This window comes from Nothobranchius furzeri, chromosome 9 (genome assembly GCF_043380555.1).
Source record: "Nothobranchius furzeri strain GRZ-AD chromosome 9, NfurGRZ-RIMD1, whole genome shotgun sequence".
Taxonomy (NCBI): Eukaryota; Metazoa; Chordata; class Actinopteri; order Cyprinodontiformes; family Nothobranchiidae; genus Nothobranchius; species Nothobranchius furzeri.
In genome coordinates, this window is record NC_091749.1 from 33292408 (window position 1) to 33314297 (window position 21890).

General features: G+C 44.1%; 1 protein-coding gene across 1 annotated transcript in view; it reads right to left on the reverse strand.

Moving 5' to 3' along the window:
• The window catches only part of spata17 (spermatogenesis associated 17), an 84496-nt gene that overhangs the window by 15243 nt on the left and 47363 nt on the right, over positions 1-21890 (reverse strand). The window contains 2 exon segments of the mRNA XM_054731875.2: positions 19819-19925; positions 19927-19968. Coding sequence (XP_054587850.2) covers positions 19819-19925; positions 19927-19968 — 149 coding nt within the window.

Sequence of the window (21890 nt, forward strand, 5' to 3'; positions counted from 1 at the left end):
GCTAGCAGGACTTTTTGATATAGGTTCCCACATTTATTTAATTTGAGCACATAAAGCACTTTAAATGTTATTTTAGCCACTAAATCATTTAAAATCACACAACACCCTGGAACACTGCAGTGAGCACAAACAATCCACTTTGAGTATCTGAATTTTCCTTAAGAATGGTGACCAGAATAAAGAAAACACCCCAAATAAAGATTTCCTGGTTACATACACACCTTTAGTTGACATATTCCTTTTGAATAATAAACATCATCAATTCAGCTTGAGTACCTTTTCATTTTCATAGCTTTTCCTGTTAATTTACAAAACATATTTATAAAATATACTCAATATTACTAAAGATTAAAGTAACATTTATCTAATGCATTTTACACATTTTCCTTATGTGTTGTCAATTTCTCTCTCAGTCAGATATTTTTCTTAATAATCATTAATATTGTCAATAATGCCTATAGGAGTTTTCCATTTGAATAACAAACAGGACTGTGTTGATACATGCTTTTAGCCTAGTGAACTAGACCACATTCTTGCTTTGCAAAGTTTGGTCTAGGAATGCTCCACTGGAACCTCTGCAGCCCCAACAGCATTCTGGCTGGCCAATCAGAGCTCTCTAGAGGGGTTTCAAACACATAAAGAGCTGTGATTGGTCCATAATGGTGGGCCAATCATAGTGCTCTATCTGCTTAGTGAACAAATCACAGAGCTTTATCTGCTTGTGGGCCAATCAGGGCACTCTATATGCCTGGTGGGTGGGATGATGCAACAGAGTGAAACAAGGACTGTGTTCAAGATGAGCTAGTTCTGCGCAGATTAGACCACCGGTGATCGGCGAGCAGTGCATGCCGGTTAGATTTGTGTCCAACTTGACGCCGACTTGCTCTGACGTTATGCCTACGTAGGCAACGATAACCTTGTGAGATCAAGGCGGCCGCAGACTTTGGAGAAAGGCGCTGCAGTTGCTCTCCCTCGGCTGCAAAACCTAGAGGATGACGGGAAACGCCTGGCTCTCACCTGATCTAAGATCTGATTGGTTCATATTTTGATCTAAACATCCGGTGGTAGAACATGAAATGCTAGTTGGTCCCATGTATTCTGTAAATCATGTTACGACGATGATGACAACTATATAGGCCATAAAGAGAAATGTGTTTTGTTTTCTTTTGTCACATTTCCTATGAGCACACTAAATCTACAGCTGATAACCTTTACTTATTATTACAGTCATGTCTCCATATACAATTTATATCCACAAGCACGTAAGGATGTGTTTCAGCTGCTAACAGGCAGCAGAATTAAAATAAAACATTAAACAAGTATGAACTCTAACGCGATATCTTCAGCCATCGTCACCCGCGAGCTACACATGTAGGGAAATCTGTCAGACTTAAACGCCGGCTTTCAGCCACTCCCCCTGCTGCTCTCGTCTGTTTTCCAGGCGAGGCGCTGCTCAACTTGAACACGGCCAAGAGTATGTCACATTCATGGTCCAGTAGCATGTGGAGATCATTTGAAAGACAACGGTAGAACCCGCCCCGCAATCGAGAGCCGTCAATGGAGAGTTGCCAGACTAAATAATAAATTTAATTAGTCTGGCTTGCCAGGCTAACATGCTTTAGCTTTTCACATGATGTTTTGTAATATGACTGCTTTCAGTCATTTACACATGAACCAGTCAAGTCAGTCAGGTCTAGCTATGAGGTGGGCCTCTGAATTGAAAATGGGCACAATGGAGCCAGCAAAATAGTAGCATGACTGGTTAAGATTTAAAGGTGCAGTATGTAAGAATATAGTGAGAATTTTACAGTGATAAATCCCAAATTAGTGTTTCAGTCATTTTGGAAGGAAGGTTATATTGAAGCAAATTTCATATCCAGCTGGCTGCAGAAATAGTCAGTTTTTCTCTTTTCAAAGCAACAGAGGGTGATGTGACTACTGTTTACCCTCAGTGAGTGTGGGGTTGCCATGTCTTCTGTGAGATAATACTGCGGTGTATTGTAATTTGATGAAGGACAGCCAAAAGCTCCAGAGTTGTTTAAAATGGCTGCAGTGTCCAAACTTTACCACGAGATGTTATTTTTACTTCATTTCTACATAATGCACCTTTAAATCATACTAACTTGGCAACTTCCCCCCTTGCCAGATCAGAGATGTAAAGCCTGGGGCACACCGGAGACAGAACGTGCTGCAGAAGCGCTGCAGTTTTAAGAAGTCAAGTGGTCACACAGGACACGCTGCTGAGCGCTTCTTGGAAAGTTGCGCGATAGTCACAACATCAAGCGGGACTTGAGAACAGGAAGAAGACAGTGACTCTTTTGTTTTTACGTGATCAAAATAGCTTGTTAATCTTTTGAGAGACTCTAATTCATTGGGTAACTAACGTGCTGCCTGTTCAGTGTGACGTTGCTATTCAGAAAGCGAGGTGACAAGAGCGCACAACACATGCTTCCTCCACTTTGTTTGTTAAATTTAAAGTCATGTTTGATATTACGATGATTTCCTGTCTTAACCAGATAATATGTGTTAAATAATTTACAATACTCTGCTTCCACCTTAATAAAACACACACAAAACAGAGGATAAACTCAGCAATTACTGGAAAAGGTATTTAAGGACAGAGAATGCATGCATGCGATCGTGTGAAGATATGAGCAGATTCCTGACAGCAGAGGCTGCATTCATCATGACAGACTGCCTCACTGTGACCCAGATGGCTAAGGTAGACAAAGGTCCAGGAGTCATGGGCTATTTCTAGTGTGCTCACTTTGGACTAGGGGTGCTGTGTACATGCTGCCAAGTGTTGTGATGGTCAAGCGAAAGAGCCGTAGTCTAAAAAAAATAAAAATAAAATAACGATAAAAGGGTTATGTTAATGACAAAGCTTCAGGCTGAAGCAAAGCTCAGGGTGATGATTACAAGCAGTGCTAGGTATGGTGGCAAAAGCTGGGTGAGAGGCCTTTGGTTGGGAAATAATTAGGAGAATGGGTGGAAAGCAGGGCTACATAATGTAGCTGGGGGGAGGCTGGCGAGGCGCACAGTATGAAGATGATGAGTACCAGGGTAGAACTGTCTACTCTACTGGCCCTGTGAACTGTGACAAGAAGCTCTTCTGGCTGCGGCTGTAGCTGCCGGTGATGCCAATGATAGGACTAACGCACTAATTACTGCAGAGTGAGAAAGAGAGCGAGCATAAACAGAAGCACAGAAATACGGGAAGACAGAGCTTCAAATAGTAAGATGAAAGGAGGGAACGCTGAGGATTGATGAGTTATGAGTGACAATGATGTGACAGGCCTGGGCAAAGTAGGGCTTTTATCTTCTATTTATTCAGTCATCATAAACACTGAGGTCATTCAGTGAAAGAACATGAAAAGCGCCCAGGAACATATATCCTAAAGCACATTATAATTTTGACTATAAAAATAATTGTTAAAGGTGCGGAACACTCTTTTAATCCATAGATTCAGTGGTTTTTTCTAATACCACCCCTGGGGATGCACGAGCTGCCGCTAGGGGGTGCGCGAGGTGAAAAGTGTAATGGCTGCGGAGCTCAGAAAAGTCTGTCATATGTCACCATTAGCGTAGCCAGAAACTCATTTGTGGGTGGGCCTAAGAAAAAGTAAGTGGGCCCAATAAATGTAATTGAAAACAAATATATTTTGCGTGTGTGTGTGTGTGTCCTCCGCAAAATAAATCAAGAAATGATTCCCATCTGAGCATTTTAGCATTATTACATTATTATATTAGCACACTGATTGTGGGACAGCATTCTAAACGTGTCAGGCTATTAACAGCGCGCTGAAGATCTGAAGTTCAGAGTGCGTCTGTCAGAGGTCAGACGCGTTCCAGCTGAACCACGGCTCACGGGTGCACATGTGAGCACATCTGGGCTGGGCAGAAGTAATTTTACAACATTGGTTTAAATAGCGCCAATAACGAGACACAGTGACTGGAGCGGCTCATGGAGCTGTGCCGCGCACGCACACACACACACACACACACACACACACACACACACACACACACACACACACACACACACATACTGATTCAACAAGCGCACGCTGCGCTGTGCCACGCCGTCAGACTGAAGGCAGTGATGAGTGCTGCCTCCTCCGTGATAAAAACTTTTAAGAGGTTTTAAAACAACATTTTTCATTCAATGTCATATTAAGATATTAGCTTCTATTTTGGGATGACGTATTAAAATCGAGTCCGCTCCAGCCATTGACTCCTCACTAACCTGACCACAACTCCTGTTACTGCAGCATTTGTCATTCCAGTCCGCGTGGCAGCGGATCGTAGATTCAGCCACACCATAAATGCAATACGTCAGTCTGAGGCAAAAGTGAACCACATGGCTATAGCGTTTCCATCTTTTCCCCTATAGACATTTGATTACGCACAAGTAGGTGACCAGTTCAGGTTTACAAAGCAGAAGGAAGGAGAGAGCTCTGGTTAAACGTTCCTGCTTTAAGAAAACCATTCAATTGCGTTGCGTTATGTGCTACCTGAGCACTCTAAATACTGATTTAAAATTAAATCAAAGGAAATTGTAATGCTATTGAATGTAGTGGCGGTTCTACATCGAATTACTCCCCGGGCGAGGTCCCCTTTGAGCCCAATATATATATATATATATATATATATATATATATATATACACACACATAGCCATGCCCTGATGTGGGGCTGGGGGGGGTGTCGACATGGTCGGGACATAGAAGGGGGTGCGCGGCTAAATAAGTTTGGGAACCACTGCTCTAAACCAACAACAGCCTTCCCTGTCATGAGTCAAGATGGGTGAGCCCATAAATGTTAACTCATTCGCTGCCAGCCATTTCCTGATCGGTAAAGCCCTTCGCCGTTTCTTTTTACTATTTTTTAAGAGTCACAGAACGTTGCGCGCTAGGATGATGTCGACGCCAAAACAACCAAAACAACCAAAACAAAACGGAGACTCACCTCTTACATCAGGAAGAATCCGCACGTTTCGAGCTTTATCCTTTCTTTCATAATCCGTTGTTGAATTGTGATCGGCAGAAGCTTTTCCGGTTCGCGCCTCATTTTTTTTTACAGCAGCGGCCCAAAATGATCTCCTAACACTGTCATGACTCCCAATCCTTCACCCTCCTCAGCCTTCATGCAGCAAACTTGGTCTCATCATCAAACTCCTGACAAGCCGTTTCCCTGGCAACCACCATCAACTCCATTCATCTCACCTGTTCCTGTAATCAGCTTCATCCACTTCACCTGCTCCTGACTCCTCAGCTCATCTCACACACCTTCTTCCCCTGCTATAAAAGATCCATTCAGCTACCCAGTCTTTTCCAGATTATTAAAGCTCACGCCAGTAAATTCTCCAGCACGTCTTACCTCTGCCTGAATCATAGATCCTGACCTTGTTCCTGTATCTCTACCTGCCCACATGCCTACTCCCTGCCTGGATTGTTCTCTGCTTCTGACCCCCTGCCTGCCCCTTGTAGCATTCACAGATCTCTCTGGTTTTGACCCATACTTCCTCCTGACCCTGCCTCAGCCTCACCCACCTCTGGTAACTCCACATCAAATAAAAACTTTTAAAGGTGCTTTACAGTTTTGGTGTCATTACGGGTCCTTCTGAGTTCTGCTCATGACAGAATAATCTGGCCACAACATGGATTCGCCACCAACGCAGGAGCAGCGACTCAGAGTAGAAAACAGCATCTTGATTTTGGAGACCAGGGTGGCCGAAATCCTGGATCTACTCCCAACCAGCAAACAGGCTCGTCAGGTGACCAGCGCCCGGATCCAAGGTTTAACAGTCGCGCAGCTCAAGCCTCAAATCCCTCTGTTCCGTCCACTTCCAGCGGTGGTCCCAGGACACGCACTGCGTCCACGTCCAGTGGTGGTCCCAGGAGTCTCAGCGCATCCTGTCCTAGCGGTGGTCCCGAAGGTCGCACCGCATCCTAATTCAGCGGTGGTCCCGGAGGTCGCACCGCATCCTGTCCCAGCGGTGGTCCCGGAGGTCGCACCGCATCCTGTCCCAGCGGTGGTCCCAGAGGTCGCATCGCATCCTGTCCCAGCGGTGGTCCCAGAGGTCGCACTGCATCCTGTCCCAGCGGTGGTCCCAGAGGTCGCACCGCATCCTGCTTCAGCGGTGGTCCTGGAGGTTGCACCGCATCCTGCCCCAACGGTGGTCTTGGAGGTCGCTCTGCATCCTGTTCCAGCAGTGGTCCCGGAGGTCACATCGCATCCTGTCAAGGCGGTGGTCCCGGAGGTCGCATCGCATCCTGCTCTGGCGGTGATCCCGGAGGACGCATCACATCCTGCTCTGGCGGTGGTCCCAGAGGACACATCGCATCCTGCTCTGGTGGTGGTCCCGGAGGACGCATCACATCCTACTTCGGTGGTGATCCCGGAGGACGCATTGCATCCTGCTCTAGTGGTGGTCCCGGAGGACGCATCGCATCCTGCTCTGGCAGTGGTCCCGGAGGACGCATCACATCCTGCCTCGGTGGTGGTTCCGGAGGACGTATCACATCCTGCTCTGGCGGTGGTCCCGGAGGACCCATCGCATCCTGCTTAGGCGTTAGTTCCGGTGGACGCACCGCATCCAGACCAGCTCTTCCAAGAGGCTCCGGTCCAGCTCTTCCAAGAGGCTCCAGTCCAGCCTGTCCAAGAGGCTCAGCCCAGTCCGGTGCCTCCAGTCCAAGGGTCGACGCCTCCAGTCTCGAAGTCGACAGAAATCGACGTCTCCGTCTCCAGCTCTGAAGTCGATGTCTCCCTCTCAAGTCTCGAAGTCGACTCCCCAGAAGTGTCTACGTCCCCAGAGTTCCAGTCTCAAGTGTTCCTGTCTCCAGAGTTCCCAGTGTCTACGTCCCCACCAGTCCCAGAGTCTACTTCCCCACCAGTCCCAGAGTCTACATCCCCACCAGTCCCAGAGTCTACTTCCCCACCAGTCCCAGAGTGTACATCCCCACCAGTCCCAGAGTCTACGTCTCCACCAGTCCCAGAGTCTACGTCTCTACCAGTCCCAGAGTCTACGTCTCCACCAGTCCCAGAGTCTACGTCTCCACCAGTCCCAGAGTCTACGTCCCCACCAGTCCCAGAGTTCCCTCTGTCCCCTCAGTCTCTAGTGTCTCCTCTTAGTCGTCCTCCTCTAGTGTCCCCTCTTAGCCCTCGTCCTCCTCTAGTGTCCCCTCTTAGCCTTCGTCCTCTAGTGTCCCCTCTTAGTCCTCGTCCTCTAGTGTCCCCTCAGTGTCTTAGCCCAGAGTCCCCTCTTAGTCCTCGTCCTCCAGTGTCCTCTATCTCCCGACTTCCGCAGTCCCGGCGCCTGGTTCCCCGTCGCCGGCCCCCCAGACTCCCACAGTCCCGGCTCCTGGTCGCCTGTCACCGGCCCCCAGACTCCTCTGGCCCTCCTTCCTGGTCCCCCTCCTCCCGACCTGCTCTGGCCCTCCCTCCTGGTCCCCCTCCTCCTGCCCTGCTCTGTGAGGGTAGGCACTTGGTACCCATTATCTCGTGAATACAAATAAAATAAATAAATAGTGGCTCAGGCTTCTTTTAAATTTGACTTTCCAACTATGTCTACCTTTGTCTCAGAAAAAAAATTGCTATGTAAAACATTGATGTTAATAATTCTTATGGCCCTGAGGCTCCCTCAATACAGGGAGTGCAGAATTATTAGGCAAGTTGTATTTTTGAGGAATAATTTTATTATTGAACAACAACCATGTTCTCAATGGACCCAAAAAACTAATATCAAAGCTGAATGTTTTTGGAAGTAGTTTTTAGTTTTAGATATTTTAGGGGGATATCTGTGTGTGCAGGTGACTATTACCGTGCATAATTATTAGGCAACTTAACAAAAAATAAATATATTCCCATTTCAATTATTTATTTTTACCAGTGAAACCAATATAACATCTCCACATTCCCAAATATACATTTCTGACATTCAAAAACAACACAAAAACAAATCATCGACCAATATAGCCACCTTTCTTTGCAAGGACACTCAAAAGCCTGCCATCCATGGATTCTGTCAGTGTTTTGATCTGTTCACCATCAACATTGCATGCAGCAGCAACCACAGCCTCCCAGACACTGTTCAGAGAGGTGTACTGTTTTCCATTCTTGTAAATCTCACATTTGATGATGGACCGTGAACAAGGAGGCCATGTCATTAGTTTTTCTTCTTTTATACCCTTTCTTGCCAGCCACGCTGTGGAGTACTTGGACGCGTGTGATGGAGCATTGTCCTGCATGAAAATAATGTATTTCTTGAAGAATGCAGACTTCTTCATGTACCACTGCTTGAAGAAGGTGTCTTCCAGAAACTGGCAGTAGGACTGAGAGTTGAGCTTGACTCCATCCTCAACCCGAAAAGGCCCCACAAGCTCATCTTTGATGATACCAGCCCAAACCAGTACTCCACCTCCACCTTGCTGGCCCATCAAGACTCACTCTCATTTCATCAGTCCATAAAACCTTAGAAAAATCAGTCTTGAGATATTTCTTGGCCCAGTCTTGACATTTCAGCTTGTGTGTCTTGTTCAGTGGTGGTCGTCTTTCAGCCTTTCTTACCTTGGCCATGACTCTGAGTATTGCACACCTTGTGCTTTTGGGCACTCCAGTGATGTTGCAGCTCTGAAATATGGCCAAACTGGTGACAAGTGGCATCATGGCAGCTGCACGCTTGACTTTTCTCAGTTCATGGGCAGTTATTTTGCACCTTGGTTTCTCCACACACTTCTTGCGACCCTGTTGACTATTTTGAATGAAACGCTTGATTGTTCGATGATCACGCTTCAGAAGCTTTGCTATTTTAAGACAGCTGCATCCCTCTGCAAGATATCTCACTATTTTTGACCTTTCTGAGCATGTCAAGTCCTTCTTTTGACCCATTTTGCCAAAGGAAAGGGAGTTGCCTAATCATTATGCACACCTGATATAGGGTGTTGATGTCATTAGACTACACCCCTTCTCATTACAGAGATGCACATCACCCAATATGCTTAATTGGTAGTAGGCTTTCGAGCCCATACAGCTTGGAGTAAGACAACATGCATGAAGAGGATGATGTGGACAAAATACTCATTTGCCCAATAATTCTGCACTCCCTGTACATACAAGTCCAGAAATACGAAAACCTCAATACAATGTTCAGGATTTCTATTTATATTGGCTAACTGCACATTAAGGATGTGCCAAACATACAGGGCTAATAATGCAGAGAAAGGATCTCTGTTAACAAGCTAAATTTAAATTGTTATACTGATACACATTCGATATCAGGCAACCACATTTAAGAGTATCCTGCGATGTCAACCTGCTAGATCAACTTTCTCTTAGTGAGAAGCTGAAACACACAATTCTAAGTTTTTCTATCTGATCTATCCAAGTGGGGCTCGCTACAGAACCACAAAGGTGGAGCTGCACCAGAGTCAGCCCCGCCCATTCCATCAGAGTCAGTCCAATTCCTTCCAGTTGTCAGACTTAATAGCATTCTGGAACCAAAGAGGGTGTTATAGCTAGTATCATCTAAAATGCAAGATTGAGGACTGAGTTGAGAGGTTAACTGAACCGTTTTTGTAAAGGTTCCATATAATTAAAAATCTAACTTTTGGAACTTTTATCATGTTATACAGTCATTTCCTCATAAGAAACACGCCAAAGCCATTTTTGGCCTCATTCACACATTTTCCTCCCATCTCAGCTTCAATTTGGTCCTCTCCTCCGAAGCGGGTCTGTTCTTGGTTCTCAAATCTGGATATTCTGTGAATTTTCTGACAAATTATTTCTGAAATGACTTCTACTGAGACACCGCCGAAAAACCATACATCCAATCTACAAAGACACACTGGATGGCACAATTACATGTGGCGCCACTAGCTTGTTTTCAGATGTTGTGGTGAAGTGGTTGTACAGTCGGCTTGGCATGTAGTTTTGCACAGGTTCGCCTCTTGGTAGCGGCGCAAACTTTTTTCTTCTTTTCTAGCTACACTTGCCAGTACTATGTTTTTAACCATTTATTGGCATACAGTTTAAAATATAATGACTAATGTGTTTTTTTTTATTTATTCGTTTATTTAGCCAGCGTGAGTCCATTTGTGAGCAGAGTTTCAACTAAAATGCTGTTTAGGAATGACCAAATTCAAAGAACTTTTAGATACATAAATATTTTGCAGAAAATAAACATTACAACTAAAATATAAACAAATTAAATGTTTCAGCTGGCTAAATAGATTGCTGCCGACCCCACTGAGAGTCGAACCAACATCAGCTCAGGGGAAAGCAAAACTTACGTTTTTGCCACTAGACTAGCAGAGCCCATCAAACAATTGTCCTTAAGTGCTGTTGTAGCCCGGTTCTGTTGGAGCAGCTATAGACATATTCGCTAAGAGAAACCTTTTCATTTCGGGATATATTCAGGCTTTGTCATGTAGCAAGTTATATTTATCTTGCTTAATTGGAGCATAGAACATAGCATTAACATTTGTAAACTAGTAAAAGCCGTAATTCATGTGGGTCAGATTAGTTTGCGATAAAATAAAAAAACAAAACAAAAACAAAACAGAAAAAGTCAGTGGGCTAGGCTGTTTGCATGAGCAGGCGGGGCTGACTCTGGTGCAGCTCCGCCTTTGTGGTTCTGCAGCGAGCGCCCTCTCGATCTATCAGATACTTTCATAGAACATACATACTGATAACATCCTTAAAAGTTATTTGGTTGTGCAATCTAAATGTGTCAATTATAACTAGGGATGCCTAATATTATTGTCCACCCGTTATAATTGTCCAAAATTGTCATGAAAATGAATCATAAATGATCAGTATCAGTATTTACTCTTTTTTTAATTACACAGTTTTACTTACCATGCACATATTATGTATCAAACTCTTCAGCTACTCCTCCCCTTACTCAAAATGTCAAAATGAGACAGATCCGGGGTTTAGTTTGTTTGGCACAACCGGCCTAACTTAAAGTAGTTGTCACATTTTACAGATATGCATGATAGGACATAAGTGATGTTAGTTGCTTACAATGATTTAGTTAATTTTTTATGAGCAGGGGGACCCCACATTTATTGGTATTGCTTTATATGGGTATCAGAAATAAAGTTTTAGACTATATCAGTTACCGGGTATCAGCAAAAATGCTGATTTTGAAATTTCCCAATTATAACACACACAGATATGCAGCCTAACAACTAATAAGCCTTCTTACTTAGTACAATGCACCAAGTTAAAAAGAATTTGTGCTCCCAATCTGTGTTGTCAGCTAGAGGAGACCCCATCCACCCACCCACTCAGTCCTCATACTTATTATCGCTACTTCCTGGGGCCGTGTTAGTTCATTCTGCTGTGGCTGCTCTCTTCTTCCTTGGCGCCACTCTCTCTTGTTTCACTCCTCTTTTCCAGACAATTGGGTCTGGGTGCTGATGGTGGGGAGTATGGGGTTGGGGTGGAGCTGCTGGGAACTTTGTATGCCTGTGTGTGTGTGTGTGTGTGTGTGTGTGTGTGTGTGCGCGTGCATGTGTTTGTGCTGGGAAGTGAGCTAATAAAGGACGGTGATCCATGAAAGGCCTTGAGCAAAGACACAGTCAATTACCTAATGCCTGGACCTGACTGCAGGGCCTATGTTCGCACATTCTCTCACTAACAATCATGCACACACACACACACACACACACACACAAACGTGCACGCGCTCGCGCGCACACACACACACACACGACCATACTTACACCTCATTTACGTATACATGTAGATGGGGCAGTGGAGGGCATAGCTGGGAATTGGGTGTATCTGTGTGGGTGGGTGTATATATGCGTGTGATGGAAAGCAATAATTTATTAAATTGCTGTCACTTTTGACAAATTTGTGCAACACAAGTTGAAGCTTGAGGCCCTACTGCTTCTCTTTTTCATCGTTCCTTTGAGGGGAGAATTATATCTTTTTGTCTGAATGCAGACACCTTTTTAAACCTGCTTGGGTTGAAAGCTATATTTGAGATGGTTTCATGACCAGGTGTCACACCTGAGGTTCACATCCAACACTAATTAACACTAACAGGTGAAATCACTACCAAACTGTCAAATATAAATCTGAACTAATCCATTCACTGATTCCAGTCTGATTCTAACATGTAACAGCATCTTTAAATTCAAACTGTAACTTAAATCAGAATTTATGAGATACATCAATAAAATTAACATTAAAAAGACAAGTCCCTCTTAAACAGTTATCAGTCCAAATTCTTTAGGCCAAGGCAATAATACAATCAACAATGAACTAATCCAGTTGTTTGAAAATATGAATTTATGAATATGCCTAACATGTCAGGGGTTGACACCAGAGATGGGAATTGTGACATCAAGAAGTCATCTCCATGCTGTGTTTTTGTTCTGCTCACACACTGAACCAGGTTCATTACGGTGCTGATTGAAATCACCTGGTTTATTTGCTGAGCTGAAGAAAAACCCGGCATGAAAATGACTTCTTGATGTCACAATTCCTCATCTCTGGTCGACACTGGCCTAAACTACAGTAGAACCAGTGTCGACTGTTTGGTTACATTTAGTTTGATTTCAGTTTGGTTGTCAATCAGGGGCGAAAGAGCAAACCAAGGGCGTAGGAACCAGGGGGGACGGGTGGGACATGTCCCCTCCAATATTGAACAAACACGGATTTTGTACCCCCCAATAACATGGAGAAGAAAAAAATTGATTTTGAAATATTTGACTAGCAAGCTTTTATTTTGAAAGACACCACAGACATCTCATCGACACAGCCCCTCCCCTCAGGGAGTCACACAGGCTGGCTGAGTGAAGCAGGAGTCGGGGCGCAGACACAGGTGTTAGAGGGGAGACGATAGCAGCAGCTCAGTGAGTTCTTCTCATGAGCAATAAAGAAAAAAGAAGAAAGAAAGGAAATGTGAGTTGGTAATAATTTAGTCCAAGAGGATAATTGTATTATTGGCCAAACGTTAGACTGGCTGACTAATGTAAACATCTTGCTAAGTAGCATTAAACATTAAACCACACTACTAGTCAACAAAAAATGGTGAATTTTACTAGCCTGGCAAGCCAGACTAAATAAATGTATTATTTAGTCTTGCCACGCTCCATTGACGGCTCTTGGTTGTGGGGCGGGTTCTACTGTTGTCTTTCAAATGATCTCCGCATTCCACTGGACAATGAATGTGACATACTCTTGTTTCACTCTGTTGCATCATCCCACCCACCAGGCATATAGAGTGCCCTGATTGGCCCACAAAGCGGATAAAGCTCTGCGATTTGTTCACTAAGCAGATAGAGCACTATGATTGGCCCACTATTATGGACCAATCACAGCTCTTTGTGTGTTTGAAACCCCTTTAGAGAGCTGTGATTGGCTAGCCAGAGTCCTAGGAGCTGCTGAGGTTCCAATGGAGCATGCCTAGACCATTCTTTGCAAAGCAAGAATTTGGTCTAGTTCACTAGGCTAGAATTTTACAGTAACAGACAAAAACCATTTGACACGAAATAAATTAAAAAAGTAGAATCTCCACATAAAAGAGTTTGTAAGTGTGATTGTTGCTTGTTTGACATTCTCATCAAATAAAAAATGTTTAACCTTATTAATGTCACTTTTTTCATATAAGAGATCAGAGGAAGTTCAGCAGGAAAATGATGATGAAGGTGAGACAGGCACCGCCAGAGCTGCTGAGGTGCAGGTAGGTGCTACAATGAAGAGTGAGATTAGATGGTTGATGATGAGAGGAAGATTCGAGCATGATAACAATGAACATGACTAAATAATACTACCACAAGCGTGATTTAAAAACTGCACTAGTCCTCCAACAGTATTTTTAATCCTTACTCCTGTCCACTGTTTTTATATTAGAGATCAGATCAAGTTCAGCAGGAACCTGCTGAGGGTGAGACAGGGAGAGCCAGACCTGCTGAGGGTGAGACAGGGAGAGGCAGACCTGATGAGGTGCAGGTAGGTGCTACAGTGAGGAGTGAGATGATTTTAGGTGGCTGATGAGAGGAAGATTTGAATGTGATAATAAGTGAACACAGTTACGTTTTTTAATCCTATAACAAGTAGGGCTGGGCAGTACGGCTTAAGAGTACAATAAATTTTGTACACGCTTCCTTCGAAATATTTGAAAAAATAAGTATTAAACTCTGCATTCTGGTGCTGTTTTTTCTTTTGGCCATCTGAAAAATAATGTTGTTCCAGCTGTTGTTGTTGAGTGAATTGTTATTTCATTTTTCATTCTGTCAGAAGCAAACAGATTTTTCAGACTGCTGGTCAGCATTGTTGGCTGATGTAGTTTAAAATATTCTGATGAGAGTCAGATCAATTCAGACTGAATATTCACAGCTTTAGTCTTGTATTAAATCTGTTTACACATCTCTACCCATATGTATACGATAATATATCCTACATTCATATTATTAAATAAAATAAAAACAGTACTGACACAAAAACAGCTTTTTTATAATGAAAACGTCCACGTTGGCTGGTAATCAAACCTGGATCTGGCTAATGGGGAGCCTGTCTCCTCCCCTTCTGGTTGGCTCGTGGGTCCCCGATCAAAAAACAAACAAACAAAAAAAAAGAATGTTAGTGAACTGGGTTATAAAAGTTATTTTCTTGTCTTTCTGGGCTTTGCCTTGCACCCTGAGTTACATCTGCCAGGCTTTTCTAATCCTAGAGTTTCACCATCTATTTTCTATCAGAAGCTACAGGAGATAGGTGTAGGAGACTATTTTCATGTTCAGCCTGCATGAAAAACTCAGATTGACCAATTATAATCAGACATAATCCTTAAATGTATTATTTTCAGTGAGGTTGACCTATATATTGCCCTATTGACCTACAACAGATTTGTTAGATTTCCAAATTGTGTCCCCCCCAATATTAAACTCGTTCCTACGCCCTTGGAGCAAACATCCCAGCACCAGATGTAGCCACTGGTTAACTTAAGAATTGTTTTAGTCTGTTGAGGTGTAGCTGAAAGTTCTTAATTAGATGTAAAAAAAGAAATGAATGAAAAATTACAGTGAAATGAAAACAGGGTTTGAACAAGAGTGTTAAAAAGAGTCAAAAGTTAGAAGGGATCTGTTAATTATTCACGCTTGACTGACATGCTTTGATCTCGAGGGGAAAAATATATATAACAATCAAATCCAATGAGTCCCATTCACTTCTGATGCTGAATGATGTTGCAGATTAGTCATCAGCTGAACTTGATTTAAGTACTTAATGCTCTCCTTGAGAGGTCGACCTGAGTAATTTGGCTTTGCAACAAAAAGTGAAAACTTTTTTTAATTTTAGAAAACAAAATCCTAAGAAAAATGCTAAATATTTAGTACAAATGCTACCAATTTATTTCATCAGCAGGATTTTACCTAGCAAATAAAATAATTATAATAAAATAAAATAAAAAAACATAAAAAATACAAATAAAAAATAAAAGTCTTTCAAATGTTTCCATCTGAAGTTCATATACCTGCAGTTCTAAAAGGGCTTCACTTGTAACGTATAAAGATGTATGACTAATTCTACTTACAAAGTAAACCTAATACACAGGACAGACTCATTACATGCAAGGCCGGATTTTTTATTTTATTTGTTATAATTGTGATGATCATGGCGTAGAGCTTATGAAAACCCCGAATTCTAAATCTCTAATTAGAATATTCTAGTGTCACACTCTAGACAGTTAATTAGTCCAAAATATTTGCTAAGGGTTCCTGAAACTTTAAATGGTATCTCAGTCTAAGTTGATTAAATAAAATAAATGGATATTCTAATACTTTTAGTTTCACCTATATCACAGCTGCTGCCTGTCCAAAGCTGGAGAGGAGCTGCTCACCCTGCAGCACCACAGACAGCTCCTACTCCAGCTCCCTTCCCTTCAGGACCTTGGACAGAGGAATGGCAGAGCATTGTCTTGTTCTGTGTGAACACCAAGCCCCCCCCCCCCCCCCCCCCACAATGCGGCTCAGAAAATGGTCTCAACCCGGAAGTACCAAAAATTGCAGTTCCACCCTCATTCGCTGGTGACGCCGGGCTGGTGTCAGAAGCGAGCAAATCCTCATTGACTCCCATGTTAAAAATACCAATTTCACAGCAGAAATAAACATGTTTACAGCCTGGTACCAAAACATGTTTTTTGTTTAAATGATCTAGTTTACACTCATGACAACTCTGATGGAGGTGAATTTTTTCTCACTCTTCTGTTTAAGTGTATTAAAAGCCTAAAATTCTGTATAATTAATGAGCATCCGACACACGTGACCGCCGCCTCAGACCCACGTGACCACAGTGCTAGCTCCGTGGAAAGGCCTCAGTTGAGCCTCGGTCTGGCCAGGAAACTGTTTCAGGATTTTGAGTCTCTGTGTTTGTGTATTATTCTTTGGATATTTTTAGTGCAATTGTTGGACAAAATGACTTGCTGTGGCATTAATTGCATTAATAGAGCGTCCAAGGAGTCGAGATTTTTTCGGTAAGTTAAATTACAGTATATGTATGTATTTTAGGCCACTGCCGCCTTTAAACTAGCTGAGTTTATCGAAGTAGCTAGCTAACTATCATTTTAACATGTAGCATGTACTGTTTGACCATGAAATTTAGATGTAAAATACAGTAAAATAATTAATAGGGCATATGTCGATGGGTAAAAGGGTAAAACCCAGTGCATTTAACATAAAAATGGGTTGAAATATGACGGAACTCTTGGAGGGACACTTCTGTGTTCCATTCTTCCACCTGGTTCTCCCCGGCGGTCAGCCCGGTGCATGTCTGACCGATGCGGCGCCTACTAGCTGCTGCACGGGCTGACCTCTCTTGGAGCTCTCGGACAGGGCTGACCGCTCGTGGAGTTCTCGGACGGGGCTGACCACGTGTGGAGCTCTCGGACTCGTAGAGAGACCTGACCACAGAAATACTACAGCTCAATTCCCTACCTAAATGCAAAGTTTGAGAGACGTGGCTCACTTAGGTCTGCACTGCCTTCGGGCTAATTTGTCAAGTTCACAAAATGTGGAACGGGATGTAAGGTTAGATGTAAGTTCCCTGTCCCGCTGGGAGGGTTTCAAACACTGCCTTCCTCTGCTGGAGACCGTGGCGCTCTGCCGCGGCGCATTATTCGGTTATTGTTACCGGTACTTGTCTTGCAATGTGAAACGCTTTGTCTCAGATTTTGTAAGAAAAATTAGATTTCCCCCCAAAATACGACTTATATATGTTTTTTCTTCTATACATTTAATGGCTGGTGCGACTCAGGAGCGACTTAATAGTCCTGAAAATACGGTACGTGAAAAATAGTGAAAACTTGCTCAAAGCAAAATATATTGTCATTACGGAAATAACTTATAAACTTACCGATTTAATATTTTTTATTCACAGAAAGGTACTTCTCATGAAAAAGCGCCACAAATCTCCACTTGAACTCCATGCGGTCGATGGGTGTTCCACAGAGTTAGCTCCGGTTGTAGCTAGGTTGCTAGATCCGTTAGCTCGGCTCCCACCTCCGCGTTAGCTTTGGGTTAGCATCAGGTTAGCTTGTAGCTAGTTCGACCGGGTGTCGTCAGTTGATCCCAGCCTTACAGCCCCACCCTCAGCTCCACCTCTCTTCCCTTTTATGGAATTGTCTGGGCTTGACGGAACCTGTGACACGGTCAAAATGGCGGTGGTGGTCACCTCCCATTTTAGCACAAAAACTTGTTATTGGAGCCTATGGAAACCCATTGCCCATATATTAATGTCAATGGTGAAAATGAAGCAGTACAAGTGATAATGCTGCAGGATTTCATAATTTTATCCTTCTCAGCAGCAGCACTGCAGGTGCTCTCCATGTCCAACATGTGCATAAGCCAGGTCCTTAGTCAACTTAAAGTTGCGCACATTTTTCCGCTAAGTTTTCTTTCATAAATCCCAAAGTTTGTGTGGAAAGTTGCTTACGCAGTTTTCCGACCTCGTTTTGTGCGTAAGCAAGCTTGATAAATGAGGCCCCTGGACTTTATTAGATACAGAAGCAGATAGATGTATTTAAGTCCTTTATTTAGAAAAAAATATGCATCTTCATCTTCTTCAACAGTGGACTGCTGTCCAGTAGCATGTGGAGATCATTTGAAAGACAACGGTAGAACACGCCCCACGACCAAGAGCCATTAATGGAGCATTCCCAGACTAATTAATATATTTATTTAGTAATAAATGATATATTTATTTAGGCTGGCTTGCCAGGCTAAGACGGTGGCTTTCCCCCTCCTCCCTCTGTGCAATAGTTGGTGCAGATGATTACAATCATCCCTGATTAGTTCGGGTGTGGCAGCCTAAAAAAGGCTGCGTATTGCACTCAGACAAGAGGAGAGAGAAGACAGGGATCTGAGCTGTTCTCCCAGCTCAGAGGATCATTTGTTTTGTAGTTGCTAACTCATGTTTAGGAGAAATGGGAGAAGTTTGTGAAACTTCATGTGAGTGCCAGCAGTGTGCAGCTTAAACCCGCTGGGTCAGCTCAGAGTAGCTGACTCTTTCTGTAGACGGGTTATTTATTTATTGCGATGAGCTTGAGAGCTCTGGTTGTTGTGATTATGTTAACTTTAGTAGTTCCTGTCTAAGTTATGTAGTGGCGGAGTGCCTAGTTTACGGTATTTGAATAGTTAATGGTTTTATTTTCACAGCAACAGCCTATTGCTCGGATGAATTTAGCTGCAGAATGCCCTGCGTTTGTTGAAAAATACCCAGAGGGTTACTCTTTTAGAGTTTGTGTTTGTGTTCTAGTAATTGGCTGTAGGTGGAGCATTGCTCCTCTTTTTCTCAAATTTTTATCTTTCTATCTAGAAGTTCACCCTTAGTAGACTTGCATCCTGAGTTTGTTTAGTTTTGTTTATGTGTAAATAAAAATGTTCAGCCCATCCTGCACACGGCCCCTTATGTTACATCAAGTACAATAATAAAGTAATTATGCACACCTTGTACATTAGAGTTATCTCATAATTATTCGTATTTTTGTCAATAAACAACTTACATCGCTTCCTTTATTGAAGTGAAGAAGCTGGTGAGGCATTTGTAGGTCAATATTTTCTTTCCTGTGCTTAAAAAATTAAGTCATACACAATCTGTACATATTAAATTATCAAAAGTGGAAAATGATAAAAAATGTTACGATAAGATTTAGAATACCATTTTTCGTAGTGACTAAATTTAGTTAGACAAAAGACCGCTTAAAAAGAGGAAAGAACTGGGTGGTCTCTGTTGGAGTAGTCGGGGAAATGATTGTATGAGACAGATCAAACACAGGGTTAATAACAGCACTTCACACTTATACATGCACAGCAGAGTAGATTAGCCTGTAAGTAGTAATGAGTTTACAGTCAAGTGTTTCACACACACACACACACACACACGCACGCACGCACGCACACACACACACACACACGCACGCACGCACGCACGCACCCACACACACACACGCACGCACGCCCACACGCACACACACACACACACACACACACACACACACACACACACACACACACACACACACACACACACACATTCTCCTAATTAAAACTCAGGGCTTTGAACTTAAGCAGCGAGAAACTGTAATACTGTTAACTGAATCCAGCGTAAAGCATTCCTTAAGTCTTCTCGAAATTCTACTCAGAACCGGGTTTGTTCCTTCTATCATGTCTCGTCATAAACACCCGATCTCGATGTAAAAAAAAACCCCACATATTTGAAGAATTTCTTTTAAGAAACACTTCTAAAAAATATGTGTTCAAAAGTTTTATATGCTGAAAATTTACATATTTGATCGTGTCTCATCCTTACAAAATGATGCTGGGGAGCTTTACAGCCTCCCTTTGCTGAAGTCGGTTCTGGGCCTCCCCCAGGTGTGTGTATAACATCTGCAGACACTGTAGAGGGTCGGGAGTATAGCAGGTGCTGCTCCCACACCTCTCCTGGCTCTCTAAACAGAACCTGACAACACAGACAGAACAAACATTGTTTTAAAATCACTCAGATTGGTTAAAATCTTCGTCTTCGTCGTCTTCGTCTTCCTCCGCTTATCCGGGTCCGGGTCGCGGGGGCAGCATCCCAACTAGGGAGCTCCAGGCCGTCCTCTCTCCAGCCTTGTCCACCAGCTCCTCCGGCAGGACCCCAAGGCGTTCCCGGACCAGATTGGAGATGTAACCTCTCCAACGTGTCCTGGGCCTTCTGCCGGCAGGACATGCCCGAAACACCTCCCCGGGGAGGCGTCCAGGAGGCATCCTGACCAGATGCCCAAACCACCTCAACTGGCTCCTTTCGATCCGGAGGAGCAGCGGTTCTACTCCGAGTCCCTCCCGAATGTCCGAGCTCCTCACCCTATCTCTAAGGCTGAGCCCGGCCACCCTACGGAGGAAACTCATTTCGGCCGCTTGTATCCGCAATCTCGTTCTTTCGGTCATTACCCAAAGCTCATGACCATAGGTGAGGATTGGGACGTAGATCGACCGGTAAATCGAGAGCCTGGCTTTCTGGCTCAGCTCCCTCTTCCCCACGACAGATCGGCTCAGCGTCCGCATCACTGCAGACGCCGAACCAATCCGCCTGTCGATCTCCCGATCCCTCCTACCCTCACTCGTGAACAAGACCCCGAGATACTTAAACTCCTCCACTTGAGGTAGGACCTCTCCCCCGACCCGGAGGTGGCAAGCCACCCTTTTCCGGTCGAGAACCATGGTCTCAGATTTGGAGGTGCTGATCCTCATCCCAGCCGCTTCACATTCGGCCGCGAACCTACCCAGCAAGAGCTGAAGGTCAGAGCTGGATGAAGCTAGGAGGACCACATCATCCGCAAAAAGCAGAGACGAGATTCTCCTGCCACCAAACTCGACACACTCCACACCACAGCTGCACCTAGAAATTCTGTCCATAAAAGTGATGAACAGAACCGGTTACAAAGGGCAGCCCTGGCGGAGTCCAACCCTCACTGGGAACAGGTCCGACTTACTACCGGCTATGCGGACCAAACTCACGCTCCTCTGGTAAAGGGACTGAATGGCCCTTAACAGAAAGCCACCCACCCCATACTCCTGGAGCGTCCCCCACAGGGTGCCCCTGGGGACACAGTCATAAGCCTTCTCCAAATCCACAAAGCACATGTGGATTGGTTGGGCAAACTCCCATGCCCCCTCCATCACCCTTGCAAGGGTATAGAGCTGGTCCACAGTTCCACGGCCAGGACGAAAACCACATTGCTCCTCCTCTATCTGAGATTCAACTATCGATCGGACCCTCCTCTCCAGTACCTTGGAGTAGACCTTTCCAGGGAGGCTGAGGAGTGTGATTCCCCCTATAGTTGGAACACACCCTCAGGTCACCCTTCTTAAAGATGGGGACCACCACCCCGGTCTGCCACTCCCTAGGAACTGCCCCCGATGACCACGCAATGTTGTAGAGACGTGTCAACCATGACAGCCCTACAACATCCATAGCCTTGAGATACCCAGGACGAACCTCATCCGCCCCCGGGGCTCCGCCGCTGTGTAGTTGTTTGACTACCTCAGCAACTTCTGCCCCCGAGATCGGACAGTCCATCCCCAGGCCTCCCAGCTCTGGTTCCTCCTCGGAATGCGCATTGGTGGGATTGAGGAGCTCCTCAAAGTATTCCTTCCACCGTCCGACTATAGCCTCAGTTGACGTCAGCAGCTCCCCATCCCCACTGTAAACAAAGCTGTAATGGTTAAAATCTGATCTCATAAATGAAATGATGTGATACATTTTCATCAACTTAATCATCAATGTACCAGCTTTTACTGCCTCAGTTTGGCCACTTTACACCTGTACCTTGAACATTGTTTCATAAAAAAATTGATAGCTACTCACATTTAGTTCTCTACCCAATGTTTTATGACACA